The 15014-nt window shown below is 45.5% G+C and overlaps 1 protein-coding gene across 2 annotated transcripts in view; it reads right to left on the reverse strand.

The window, feature by feature from the left end:
* UCHL3 (ubiquitin C-terminal hydrolase L3) overlaps positions 1–11368 on the reverse strand; it is a 46997-nt gene extending 35629 nt beyond the window's left edge. Inside the window, exons 1-3 of one of the 2 annotated variants that reach the window (XM_075562971.1) lie at positions 11213–11368; positions 2992–3148; positions 2371–2456 (exon numbers count right to left, since the gene is read on the reverse strand). In XM_075562971.1, the coding sequence (XP_075419086.1) occupies positions 2371–2456; positions 2992–3148; positions 11213–11287 (318 nt within the window). In that variant the 5' untranslated portion in view covers positions 11288–11368. The remainder of the gene's footprint in view (positions 1–2370; positions 2457–2991; positions 3149–11212) is intronic. The other variant, XM_075562972.1, reaches the window with a different exon arrangement.
* Positions 11369–15014: the final 3646 nt, after the last annotated feature.

Below are 15014 nucleotides of genomic sequence, written 5' to 3' on the forward strand. Positions count from 1 at the left end.
ACAAGCTAAGGTATACGGTTTTGGGCTGCCATGTGGCTATTTCGCCAGGATATGAGTTTTATCAATTGTGTACCACTTGACCAATGTTAAAATCTGGTCACCTTAATCTAAAAGCACATTTTCCAAAATTTATTGGACTAAGATCCCCTTTTCAGGAAAAAAAAAAACATTACTCAAGAGCTCCCTCCATGCCCATCTTTGGCATCAAAAACTTTTACTGCAGCCCACAATCCAGGATAGAGAGCAGATATCTGCTCTTGCAGCTCCCCTGGATCCTGCTAGCTCCCCACAGGGGCAGTATTGCCCAATTCGAGAAACACTGATGAAGCCTTGTTGAGAGAGAATGAATTGGGGGAAATTAAGGACCGTTTACTAATAGGTGATTAAGAAGGATATCCGAGCCGCCAAATGAACTACTCTGTTCTTTCAAATCTTTGAAGATTAGGGGCAGTGTGTACTGGTCCTACGGGCAGTCCCTGGGCTTATTTACGTGCCACTTCGTCTAATGGAAACAGAATAAAGTGGGCAGCACACAGATGAGCCCTGACACCCTGTGTTATGTGCTCTTCTGCAGCACTGGCTAGTTAGGCCCGTCATGCAGCTTCCGTGGGAGGCAGTTAGGAAAGGTGCAGTGAAAAAGCATGCATTCATCAAGCTAGAGACTTTATTTCCTTGACATTCTTCCATTACTGTGTGTGTGTGTGTGTGTGTGTGTGCGTGTGTGTGTGTACACGTGTATGTGAGATGGTCTGACAATCCCCACTATTAGCGCAAGGGAGCAGGGGAGGAGGCACACTAGTAAACACAGGTGAAGGTACAATCTCTCTAGGGGCGATGCTGGGAGGGTGGAGGGAGAGTGGGTTGGAAAGGGGGAACTGATTACAAGGATCCACATGTGACCTCCTCCCTGGGAGAGGGACGGCAGAGAAGGGGGGAGGGGAGGGAGACTCCGGATAGGGCAAGATATGACAAAATAACAATGTATAAATTACCAAGGGCACATGAGGGAGGGGGGAGCGGGGAGGGAGGGGAAAAAAAAAGAGGACCTGATGCAAAGGGCTTAAGTGGCGAGCAAATGCTTTGAGAATGATTGGGGCAGGGAATGTATGGATGTGCTTTATACAATTGATGTATGTATATGTATGGATTGTGATAAGAGTTGTATGAGCCCCTAATAAATATTTTTAAAAAAAAGAATGGTAATGAGTTTCCAAGTCTTAAAGCATGCAGATGGTTTGAACCGGCAAACTCATCCTGGACCTTCTTTACTGACACAAAATGATGTGTAATTATGGATATTAGTAAAGATCTATGACCTAAAATTTAACTTTTGGGTCTTTTTTTAGAAAACCGGTTCAAAATACCAGTTTATTGATTGCTGACATTAAGTTGTTGGCAAAGTTAAGCACTCTACGATGGAAGATATGCGGCCATTAAATGATGATGTCCAGAGGCACTTTTACTGCCTGCCGTGTACTGACGGCGGTAAATGAGAAAAGCAAGTGACAAAACAGTCTTACAGTACAATCGGATTTCTGATTTTAAAAGGTGCACGCACATATGCTCCCTAGAAAGAACGGTAATGGTTGCGACTACCCATGGAAGGGACACAGGTCATTTTTATGCCGTTTATTTACATGAAAAATAAAGATGTTTGATGAACTCTTCATCAAGGTTGCTGAGGTAACAAATGAAAACAGTCTCAAGCACAGCAGAATGCTGAACTCAATGATCATGACTTCTTGAGCCTAAATACCATACAAGGCACTGGCCTCACTGAGTACTTTGCCTAACAGACATCTCGAATTTCAGAGAATTTACAATCTCAGTAACTTCAGAAAAAGCACAAAGTCATCAAAAGAGAAATATAAAAAGAAAATCCTGAAAACAAGTCTATGACATTGCATCATCATTTCAAACTAGACTGTGGTCTCTGTCTCTGCACATGCACAATCTGTTGTTAGACTGACGAAGTGGCTAGAGCGTGTTTTCCTGTCTACCTTTAAACCTGTGTCTCTCCGTTTGTCTTCAGCCTCGTTCCCCATTCTGGCCCAGGCAGAGACACAGAGGTCTTGGCGGCATGCACTTATTGGACAGAGGGAATGGTAGAGGGGTCAACTCTTAGATGTTTTGCTAATCTGTGAACCAAATGGCTCTTATTCTCTCACTCAGCTCTGGATGTAGAAAGGAAGTGGCAATTTACCAGCATTTATGGGCATTTCAGATAATATTCCCTGAAAATACAATGAGGCTTTTTAAATGGATACGACAAAATCCGTACTTGCTCAAAGCTAGTGTCAAGGTCAACCCCAAACCATGTCTGCCACCCCACACAGCTCTGTTAAATCAACACGGAAAGAGGGTACCGACGTCATAGTTCTCCAGGTATCTGGCTCTCTCTTCAGGGGACATTGAGGCAGACTCCTCCAGGAATTTCTTCAAGGTTGATCCAGACTCTTAAAATTAGAAAGAAGGTAAAATTGACCACTTTATCAAACTTGGTGTCGCAGTCACACCGATATCGGGCAGTGCTAGAAACATGCCGGCTACTGTTCATGCGAAAAACTCTCTCACTGGTAAAGGGATGTAACTCAGTGACATGCACCCTAAATGCAAACTCGTGAGAGGACAGCATCTAATACTGTTAAGAAACAAGAAACACTAAAGGTTTGTGGTAATTACACCCTTGTTTTAAATAAGAAAAAGAGGCAGCAACACTAGGGCAGAAGACAATGTGCAGTCATTTGTAAACAGAAATGTCAAGTTGGGAGTAAATCACGACTGTGAGTCTTGAAGTCCTGCCCGTCTGACACATAAGAGAACGGAAGGGATGGTGTTTTTCCTGCAGCATCTGTGACCTCGTTAGGAGAGAGAGAAGGGCGGAGTGTGTCTGCGCTACGGCTTCAAAGAAAGGACAGGAGTCCCACTTAGGGGCTCAACGACCTTCGAGCTACAGCGTGAAAAGCAGCGGGTGTGAAGCTGTTTTCCTACCAAAGTGCATCTTGTCCTGGTTGTTAGCGATGGCGTGGATCAGTCCGATGGTCCCGCAGGCATTGCTGATCGTTTGCTTCATGAAATACACTGAGGATGTAACATCCTGTCCCTGAGATTTGATTTTCTCCTCCTCTTCTGTCCGGAACATTTCATACTATTTAAAACAAACACAAAAACAACAGTGGTAGCCAATTTCAGTGGAAAACATCAGATGAAAAAGGGCTACAACAATTTCTAAGAGAAAAATCTACAAACCTAACAAACTAGAGAATGGCCACCCATACAGTGGTAATACTGAAAGGGGAAGAATTCCTCCCATGTCAGTGAGGACGCAGGCGCATGGTGTCGCACGGCTATGATGGAGGGCTGCACTTGCTCGGTCTCTCTAGGGGACGCCTAGCAATATGCAAGGGCACTGTGAACTGCCGTGCCCTCCAACTGGCAATTCCCTCTCAGGAGTATGGTTTTAAGACACCATTTTTTAAATGTGCAGTGACACATGAGTGGGCCCCAAAGACTTAATGGAGAAAAGTAGAAATGAAAAGGTAATGGACTATTTCCAGGAATGAACTTTTTAAAGCTCCTAGTTTGTACCCTTTGGAACTCTCCAGGCCCCTAGGGAGGCCAGCCCAGAAAGTTATGGAGACTGTTTCTGGGATCCCAAAGGGCTCATCTTGAGAGCTGGTCTTGAAGAGCAGGGTGATCGCCAGGACTTACTAGGAGGACGTTCAAGAGAACAGAAAGTGCACTAGTGAGAAAGAGGACAGGTGCACAGAAAAATGGTCTTCCATCACAGCATGCACCTGCTCATTTTCGGAGGGCAGGAGGACTTAGGATTCGGTGGGGAACCAGCCACCCATCCACCCTTCAGCCCATCTCGCTCCTTTAGATTTCTTTTTGCTCCCAACACCCAAAGGAATGCTGAGCTCCTCCAGGAGGCCTGGCTCTTCCAAGAAGCACCACCTTCGGAAGTGTGCAAGCCTACACTGAGGCACCTGAAGAAACGACGACAGCTTCACGTCGATATTTCTGCTCAATGAGGTTTCTACGATTTTGAGGCAACACTTGTTTACTTACTTTATCTGTTCAAAGGAGCCCTGGTGGCATAGTGGTCACACACTGGGCTGCTAACCACAAGGTTGGCAGTGGCTCAGTTTCCCAAATGTAAAAAAGGGGTGAAAAATTAGTTACTGTCAAGTCAATCCAATTTTCCCCATGGGGTTTCCAAGGCTGCAGGTTTCACAGAAGCAGAAGCAGGCTGCCACATCTTTATCCTGTGGAACGGATGGTGGCTTCTAACCCCTAAGCTCTCACTGATTCTTATCACTGGGGTCCTGAAACAGTGGTCATGAGACAGGGGCTAAAAGACAGGGGAAGAGTGGACAGATGATGTGCGGTTGTCCTCAAGATTTTCAGATTCCAATCACCGTGCCTGCTGTCTCTTCTCACCAGTGAAGCTCAGCTTCTGTACTGGCTGTGGCCGGGCATCCACTTCTGGAAAACAAGCCACTGGAAATCCCCAGGGCTCCTTCGAGCCTGACACACAGGAGGTCAAAGTGGGAGCACACTTGAGGGCGACCAAGTGGTTGGGGTTCATGGCTGTTTCAGGTCTAGCATGCTGGCTGGATAATGCAACAGGAGTTGTGAATGTTTACTATGTGGCCCTTTCCAGAGGGAAAGGGCCCTGGTGGTGGAGTGGATTACGACTTGGGCTGCTAACCACAGGGTCAGGAGTTCGACTACCAGTTGCTCTGTGGGAGTAAGAGGTGGCTTTCTGTTCCTGGAGAGAGATTTACAGCCTTGGGCACCCACAGGGTCAGTTCTACGCGTCATTCTACCCTGTCCCACAGGGTGGCTATGAGTCAGAATTGACTGGATGGCAGTGAGCTTGGTTTGGGTTTTTTGGCCTTTGCAGAAAGTTTGGTGATTCCTGCAGTAAACCCACGAGTCTGTAAAATCCCAAATGCTGTCTATAAAGCCCAGACCCAACAAAGAAGCTAGAGTTTCCAGGGCTTTACATCTTTATGGAAGCTGACAGCCTCGTCATTCTCTCAAAGAGCAGCTTGTGGGTTGAAGCCTCTGACCTTGTGAGTAAGTGGCCCAGCACTTAAGCAACAGTGCTACCAAGGCTTCTTAAGACTACCTGCAGAAAACCCTTAGTTATGAACTTGCTTTCTAGCAAGTGTTTATGTCTATGATTAAAAATAGTTTATGAGTGTGCATATAATCATACAATCAGCATGCCAGGAATAGAATAAAAAACACCGATGTGGCAATAACCAGGTGGCAGCACAGATAGTTGGAGGGAGAGCAGGCCACAGCTACGGAGGTACGTGAGACATAAAGAAGGGGAAAGGGGGCAGGAGGAGGGAGAAGCGGGGTGGGGAGAAACTGAGTGGATGGCATGGGGGGAACAGGGCACTAATTCACCCACGGGGAGAGTATTGGTTGTGTCCCCAAAAAACGAGAATGTGCATACAGACCCCACCATGACATGCCAAACCAGAAGGGCAATGTAACGCACAGAGGAATCCACAAAGAGACTGGACCATATGCCGGTTCTAACCAGAATTAGCCCAACACCCACCATTGACGGGAGTACCACAGAAAACGAAAATAGATCTTCTGGTGTGGGAAAGGAACTGACCTACCACACCCAGAAGGAAGCTGAAGCAAAGGAAGGAGGAGGAACGGAGCGGAGCACACCTGGGCCCACCAAGCTCAGAGGACGATAGCCCGGCTCTAAGGGCCCAGTGTAGAGAGGACCATATAGCCGGCCCCACTGCGAGATGCAACATCCTGCACTGACCCATGGCATGGCCCTACACGGGACAGCACCTGAGACACAGTGGGGGATGTGCAACTGAGCTGATCCCACCACACTGAGGCAAAACACTGGGGGCGTGCAATGGAGCGGCAGGGGAAACAGAGCAAGGAGGTCCCGAGGGCGAATAAAGGATGGATTTTGGGGCCAGGACGTGGCGCCCCATCAGACTCATCCAGAAAACACTCCTAAAGGTCAACAAACAGACCTTGAACTACTAACAGGCTTTTTTTTTTCTTTTCTGTTTTTTTTTTTGTATTTTTTTGGTCTTCTTTTAAGTTTTGTATGTCAGTGGTTTTTTTGTTTGCTAGCTTATCAGTGCTGCTGCTGTCGTTGCCATGTTCTTATGTGCCACTTTGGTGCCCACTCGCAATTGTATGCACATATTACTATATCTGCAGGTCCACCTAGATAAGATAGGCTGGACAAACAATGTGAGAAGAAAATAACGGGACAACAGTCCCGGAAGGACATGAGAGTGTGGGAAGTAGGGGAAGGGAGGAGGTGTTGGCTACCCCAGGGACAAGGGAATGAGTGGTTCAAAACCAGTGGAGGGAGGGGATGGGAGGACTGGTAGGGAGTGACCAAGGGCAAGGTAATTGAGAGGAATTACTGAAACCAGAATGAAGGCTGAACATGGTAATGGGATGGGAGGAAAGCATAAGGAAATAGAGGAAAGGAGTAGGAGGCAAAGGGCATACATAGAAGCCTAAATACAGACATGTACATATGTAAATATACATATGATTATGGGGGAGATAGACCTGTGTGCATAAATTTATAGGTTTAGTAGGGTAGCAGGTGGACATTGGGCCTCCTCGCGCACATTCCCTTAATACAAGGGCACCTTGCCCAGCTAAACGGTCATTCCATGATACCCACCTTCCCGATATGATCGCTGAAGACAGACGTGTGCATATGCAAACATGGGGAAGAAAGCTGATGGTGCCTGGCTATCAAAAGATATAGCATCTGGGGTCTTAAAGACTTGAAGGCAAACAAGTGGCCATCTAGCTTGGAAGCAACAAAGCCCACAGAGAAGATGCACACAAGCCTGTGTGAACACGAGGTGTTGAAAGGATTAGGTAGCAGACACCAAAGAACAAAAACCATCATTGTGTGATCACCTTCCCAACATAAATGCTGAAGACGAATGTGTGCATAAGTAAGTGTGGTGAAGAAGGCTGATGGTGCCCGACTATCCATAGATCTAGCGTCTGGAGTCTTAAAGGCTTGAAAGTAAACAAGTGGTCATCTAGCCCAGAAGCAACGAAGCCCACATGGAAGCAGCACACCAACATGTGTGATCATGAAGGGTCGAGGGGACCACGTTTCAAGCACCAAAGGCGGCGGTGGGCACAATCATATCATCGTGAATGAGAGGAGCGCATAATGGGGACCCAATGCCCATCTGTGGACAAATGGACATTCCTTGCAGAGGGGTAGTGGGGAGGAGATGAGTCACTCAGGATTCAGTGTAGCAATAATGAGCTTGGTATCATCTCTTCCCCCCATCCCCACACACATACCTGTGACCCCCTTCATAAATTATTATTTTCATATCTTACATGGATGGCTATCTCCCTTCCCTCGTGGTTTGTTGTTGGTCCCCCTGAGGGGGGGTGCGTGGTATTATAGTTGTCTGTCAATCATTGCGATCTGTTCGCACTTCTTCCCCTTCTTCTGGTTATCACTATTCTCATTCCTGGTCCTGGATTCCATGTGTCATGAGCTCTTACCTATACCTGTGTACATGCTCCAGTCTAATCCAAAGAGGCAGCACTGGGATCATGATAGGAAGCCTCAAGGAACCAGAGAAGTATTGTTTCTTCAGTGCTTTATTGTGCCCTGGTTGACTCATCCCTTCCCTGTGACCCCTCTGTGAGGAGGATGTCTCACATTGTCTACAGATGGGCTTTGGGTCTCTGTTCTGACCCCCATTGTTCTCAACAATATGTTTTACTGTTGTCTTGTTTGTCATGGGTCTTTGGATGCCTGTAACCAGGTCCCGATGGCACCTCATGATCACACAGGCTGATGTGCTTCTTCCATGTGGGCTTGTTGCTTCTCTGCTGGATGGCCGCTTGTTTATCTTCAAGCCTTAAAGGGACCAGATGCTGTACTTTCAGTACACAGCTGGACTCTTAATAGAGGCAGATCACAGGGCCTTTCTCCGCCAGAACTGGGGCGTGGGTTTGAAATGGTCAGCAGCCAAGTACTTTCTCATTATCATGATCAGGGCTCCTCGAACAATACACAGAATTGGATATACGTATCTCACTCACTGCCCACGAGTCGATGCTGACTCAGTGCCCCCTGTGCGTTTTCGAGCCTGTAACTGTTTACTGGAGTAGAAAACTCAGTCTTTCTTCTAAAGCTGCTGGTAGTTCAGAACTGCTGACCATGTGGCTCACAGCCCAAGACATAACCACTATACCACCAGGGCTCACATTGGGATATACATACATACATACACACACACACACACACACACAGATATATGAGTGGACTTATAAAAATCCATGGGGTGGGGGGGAAAGCCACTGTCTTTTCATTGCATTTTGTCCTCAACTGGTCGAAGCCCCTTCATACAGATACTCAGTTACAGAACTGCATTCTTCCAAGAAAACAAGCAGCTTTCTTAGACACTGTGACCCACCACATGAATCCTGGTAAGAACAGCATGCTTTCACAATATGGAGGAACCAAACACAATGTATCCTTTCAAAAGCACAATAAGCTATAAGAGTCATCTCCAATTCAGACCATGAACCCACGTGTGTCACACCAACTAAGTATATCCCAGCTTTAGGCAGCTGATTCCCACCCCTCCAACCCCTCCCCAACCCCATTTTTATTACTTCTTATAATTGGGACCTTGTGATAGTTATCCTGTGTGCTTGATTATCGTCGGAAAGGTAGGCAGTTCAAATCCACCTGGGGGTATCTTATTAGAAAGAGTTGGTGTTCTGCTTCCAAGAGTCACCGATGGAGCAGCTCTGAGATGCAGTAACATTTGGAACTGCTGCCAAGACAGTGAGTTTGGGTTTTGGCTTGGAAGAGCTATCTATTGGGTGAGAAACAGAAGGGACTTAAGTTTTGCTCCTGGTGACACAAATTAGGGCTCTAACCAGAATAACCATGACCTTGTTAAGGAAATTGGGAGTTTGGTCTAATACTGGACAATCACAAAGAAATGGGCAACTCTAAATTCTATGAACTATCACAAACAGAAAACTTGAGCCCTTAGTATCAGCTCATTTTCCCCCTCCCTTACGAACCCTTAATAATTTATAAATTATTATTATTTTGTCATGTCTTACACTGTCCTATGTCTCCTCTCAACCACTTTTCTGTTGTCCGTCCCCCATGGAGGGGGTTATATGTAGATCACTATGATTGGTTCCCCCTTTCTACCCCACTTTTCCCTTACCCTCCTGGTATCACTACTCTCATTGTTGGTTCTGAGGGGTTTATCTGTCCTGAATTCCCTGTGTTTCCGGCTCTTATCTGTATCCCTGTGCATGCTGGTCAAGCCAGATTTGTAAGGTGGAATTGGGATCATGATAGTGGGGGTTGGAAACATTAAAGAACTAGAGGAAAGTTGTATGTTTCATCGGTGCTATACTGCACCATAACTGGCTTGTCTCCTCCCTGCGATACTTCTGTAAGGGGATGTCCAATTGCCTACAGATGGGCTTTAGGTCTCCTCTCCGCACTCCCCCTCATTCACCATGATTTTTTTGTTCTTTGATGCCTGATACCTGATCCTATTGACACCACATGATCACAGAGGCTGGTGTGCTTCTTCCATGTGGGCTTTGTTGCTTCTCAGCTAGATGTCTGCTTGTTTACCTTCAAGCCTTTAAGACCCTAGACGCTATGTCTTTTGATAGCCGGGCACCATCGGCTTTCTTCACATTATGCATCTGCTTCGTCTTCAGCGATCGTGTTGGAAAGGTGAGGATCATGGAATGCCAGTTTAACAGAACAAAGTGTTCTTGCATTGAGGGAGTACTTGAGTAGAGGCCCAATGTCCATCTGATGCTACATAAATATATGCACATAGATCTATTTCCCCATCGTCATGTATAAACATATTTACATATGTATATGACTGTATTTAGACCTCTATAAATGCCCTTTGCCTCCTAGTTCTTTCCTCTATTTCCTTTTACTTTCCTCTTTTCCCACTATCATGTTCAGACTTCATGTGGGTTTTGGTACTTCCTCTTGGTTACACTGCCCTTGATCAAACCTATCAGGCCTACTACAACCTCCTCGCCATCAAATTTAGATCACTTGTTGTTCCCTTGTCCCTGGGTTTGTTAACAACCACTTCCTTTCCCCCACCTCCTCCTCTATGTTCCCCCACTCCCCCAACTTTTGGTCTCATTGGTTTCTCCTCATTCTTTATCCCGCTGCTCTTATCTAGATAGACCTGCAGAGATAATAATATGTACAAAACACAAGACAGCAAAACAAAGCAACAAAAGAAAACAAAACAACAACAAAAAACCAATGTCAAAAAAAAAGAAAAGCCGGTAAATAGTTCAAGGTCTGTTTGTTGACCTTTAGGAGTGTTTTCCGGTTGAATCAGATGGGATGCCATGCTCTGGCCCCAAAACCTATTTTTGGTATTCCCTGGGGACATGGTTGTTCTGTTCCCCTTGCTGTTCTGTTGCACACCCTTAGTGTTTCGTTCAGTGTGGTGGGGTCAGATCGTGCGCAATTCCCATACTGTGTCTCCAGTGTTGTCCCCCGTAAGGCTACGGACCAGTGAGGGATGTCCGGTCTCCATGGGAACAGCCCTATGGTCCTCTCTGTGCACTGACTGCTCTGAGCAGGGATACTGTCCTCAAGGCTTGGTGGACCAGGATGTGCTCCACTCTCTTTTCCTCTCCTTTCATTTTCTCTTGTGTGCTCTGATCAGACATGTCACTCTCCCTGAGCTGTAGCTTCAGTGCTGTCCTCTGAAGTGAATTCTTCTGCAGGGAGGGGGTGCTTTCCACGTAGTTGGGATTGGGGTGGGCCCCGCAGACCTCTCTATTGGTTCCCTGCTTCATGCCGGTATCTGTATACTTTCTAAGACACTTTAAGACTGTTCTAGCCCTTGATATTTCTAAATCATTTACTCCAAAATATGTCAGATGTCCCATAAAAATAAGATCAAGACAAATTATATTTCATAGAAGAAAACCACCAAATTAAAAAGTCAAAACTCATGGCTTAATTGTTAATCTATGAGTCAGAATCCAAGTATCAGCTCTTTACATTTTGAAGACTACTAGATAGATGGATTTTATGCAACAAGGCAACATTTTTTCCTAAAAATGTATTTTCAATCCAACAGTAGGGGAACCCTGGATCGAGCAGATTGTACTCGACAATTACCTTGGCCGTGATCGGGAAGAGCAGTAAGACTGCGCACACTGGCCTCGGGACCATGCTGAGGAGCTCGGGGTCCATTCCATAGACGTCAACAAACTGCCAGTTAGATTGTAGACCTAATTGTTTGAGAAACTGGTGAAAGACACAAACAACAGTGGATCATTTGCAGATTAAAAAACAAAGTATGGTGATGTTAAAAAAACAAATAAACCAAACTCACTCCTATTGAGTTGCTTCCGACTCATAAAGACCTGTAGGACGGGGCAGAACTGTCCTGTGGGTTTCTAATATTATGGTGTGTTTGGTTTTTTTTCCATCATGAAGGGGGTTTATTAAAGAAGTTCAATAGACTAATATTCAGGCTAGCAAAGCTCAGAATACAGTTGTTTGTTCGGCCAAAATAGTCTGTATCTTTAAAAAATAATACAGTAACAGTTTAATTGACATAAATTCACCTATCACACAATTCAAATTTTAAACCTATTGAAAAGAGTAGCACAATCACCACCACAATCAACTTTAGCGCATTGTCTTCTTTCTTGTACTCATTCTTATGAGCTCCCCATTTTCTCCCAGGCTCCTCCGCTTCTAACCCAAGAAAATATTAATATATAGTTACTCTCTTATTTTTCTCTTTTCAATTTTATTGGTAAACTTGAAAGTTTATTTTGAAGGTGAAGTATGTCTTTGTAGCCTCAAGCAAAAGGTGGACAAATTAAAAAGCTGACTCCAAACTCACTGCCAGTGAGTCAGTGCTGACTCCTAGTGACTACAGGACAGGGTAGCACTGCCCCTGTGAGTTTCACGACTGTAACTCGCTAGTTTCTCCCACGGCGGGAGCTGGTGGTTTTGAACCGCTGACCTTGCAGGTCGCAACCCAATTATGAACTACTATGCCACTGTTGCTCCAAATAAAGAGCATCTGCATGCTGCCCAGGCCACACGTCGAGCACTCCTCGGGCTGCCTGTGTTACATACGAGGGATGTTTCATTCTCTTTGTGGTTAGACTAGTTCGTGAAACTCATCTAAACAAAACCGACAAGTTACTGTGAGGAAAAGGGCCTTCCCTCTCAATTTGTTCCACATCAGCCAAAAGCTTAGAAGTATATAAAAAAGAAGACCTAGCTTCAAAGGTCTCAACTGCAGTGAGACTGACTAACAGCAAGTTGAGAGCACCAGATGAATGATTAAATAGCAAAGGCTTTAGCCAGAATCACACTTTTCCCCCTAACCTGTTACACGTATTACCAACCCCTGAAATAAAGAAGTGCAGTTCCATTAATACCTATTAAATAGGTCAATTACCTTCCGCTGTCTCCATTTGCTGCAGGTCAGAGTCACGCTGGCAGTCATCACAGTAATACAAAGAACAAAGCCAATGAAGCCAAACTCTCTGCCACTGAGTCCGACTCACAGCAACCCGGACGGGTATCAGAGCAGCTCCCAATAGTAACTACGGCTAAGCAAGCAGGGACAGGACTAGGAAGGACGTTTACCTCTGACTACTCTTCTCAAAGGACGATGCAGTCCTACCTTTATCATTTTAAAAAACGGCATTTAAAATGGTTATAAGCAAACAAAAAGTCAAAGGAAATTCTCAACACGGTAACCTGGATAGGGTGAACCTGACTTTTAAATATTCTAACAGTCTAAAAAATACGCTATTTTTATAGCTATATGTTGTTTGCAGATTGTGACTTTATAAAAACTGTACTTGCATTATGTTATTTATATTTACAAAACGGGAGAAAACCCAAAATGGTAGCTGTAAAAAGACGCGCCCGTGCGACCTGCGAAGAAAAGCATTCTGTCTCTGCATCAGCAATGCCGTCTGCACACCCTTAATGAGAAGCACCGTGCTTGCTTGCACCAAGCAGAATAAAGGGCGTTATAACCTTCAACTATTAGACTCCTAGTTTTTCCAGTTTAAACACTAGGTCATAAAATGACACAGACATGCTGCCCGGCTGACTCATGAATTTTTTCACAAGCCCTCTAAAACTGTGGCCGACCAAGAAAGACTATTAGGAGATCTGCATACGTAGCCAAAGAAGACCCTCGGTTAACTTGTTCTTTTTAATCCTTTGGTCCGACGATGCCTCTTCTAATGGATGAAGAACATTTAAAATCATGCCAGGCACTTCAACATCCATCCCCTTAACCAACCTTTAGGGTATCGGGCCAGGTACCAGTAAAACCAGTTGCCACGAGTGGTTTCCAACGCCTGGTTCCCTTTTTTGCCTGTGAGAGACTGAGTCTGGGAAGCAGGGGGATTCTCCACCACTGGAAGGCTTTGGGTGTGGCGCCACCTGCTGGAAAACGTCCTAAAGCATCTTTTACCAGCCTCGGCCTCTAAGCTCAGCCCCAATAACTAGTTTCTCAAACTTTGCCCCTAATGTAGAGTGAATTCCTTCTCAGTGGTCCAGGTGACCGCCGAGGCAATCCGGGTTTTTTCCCCTCAAAACCATTTTATTGGGAGTTAATACAGATACCATGTCATTCCATCAATGAATCAATCACATCAAGCAGGACTGTGCAACTGCTACCACAATCAGTTCAAAATATTGTTTTTCCTTCCTGAACTCCCTGACATCAGCTTCCTTTTACACTCCTCTACTCCCCCCACCACGGTATCCCCCGCCCCCAGAAACCTTATTCTACCTGCTGTCCCTATAGGTTCAACAACCCTTTGTTTCACATACTGAAAAACAAAAACACCCAGAACCGTGAAATCTACCTTCTTTTGAAATTTGTCCTAAAAAGCCACCTTCTCTCCTCTATTACAGGATGCTCAGGGCACCTGTCGATGTTCCCTTATTCCAAACTTGTTAGCTGCTTGGATTATAACACACGTACCCAGTGATGGCTTGACATTATTGCTAGTGCAGAGACTGACTGCAGGAGCTACAGCCAGGTGCACAATGAAGAGAATGGCTATGAGAAAAGACAGTTCCCAAAGACAGTTCCCAAAGGCACAGGAATTCGCCAAATGAAGTTTAAGATGGGTAAAAAACAAAAGCAAACCATTCAACGCAGAAGGGAAAATAAAAATCCCTGACAATATTTCACGAGCATTAAAAGGGGGAAGAGGGTTTACTTAGCTGCAGGCTCCACACGGACTAACTGTCCAATTGTCAGCAACGACAGATAACGCAGTGCTAGCTGGCTCTGGGGGAAGCACTGCACAAGAGATGGCGTCCCTAGTCTCAGGCACTGGAGTCAACGCGGACTGTCTACTCAGCATGCAATATGGTATCAACTCTTTTATGAAGGCCAATGACAAGCACAAGCAGGCCCTAAAGAAGGTGACAGGGAATAAGGAGGTTTTCAAAGATGTCCCAGCTGGGGACACAGGGTACATTCGGCTAGAGCGTCAACTATCCAGACCCAGTCCAAGGTCTCCCTACAACCTCATGGAAGATTACATGGGAGGATGGGTGGACAACTGGAGGAAGTTATAGGAAATCAGATTTTATTTAAAAAAAAGAGTCAATTCTTATATTACCCTATTATGAATTATACAAGAAACCATATTATGAGACAGAGCTCCTGGTATATCCAGGCTTTCATGTCCCTGTTCAAGATAGGATCTGCTCACTCCTTCATTCAGACAGAAGTAGCCGAGGGCCTGCTTCGGGCCAGGCACCATCCTGGGTCTGCCCAGTCATGCCCACACTCTACCTCAACGGCGATAAGCAAGCAAGCACACGGATACACGAGGTGATCTCGGAGTGGCCAGCATAGGAAAAGGATGAAACCAGACTCGATGACAGTGGAGATCTGGTGGGAGCGGGTGCCGGAACG

This window comes from Tenrec ecaudatus, chromosome 11 (genome assembly GCF_050624435.1).
Source record: "Tenrec ecaudatus isolate mTenEca1 chromosome 11, mTenEca1.hap1, whole genome shotgun sequence".
Lineage (NCBI taxonomy): Eukaryota > Metazoa > Chordata > Mammalia > Afrosoricida > Tenrecidae > Tenrec > Tenrec ecaudatus.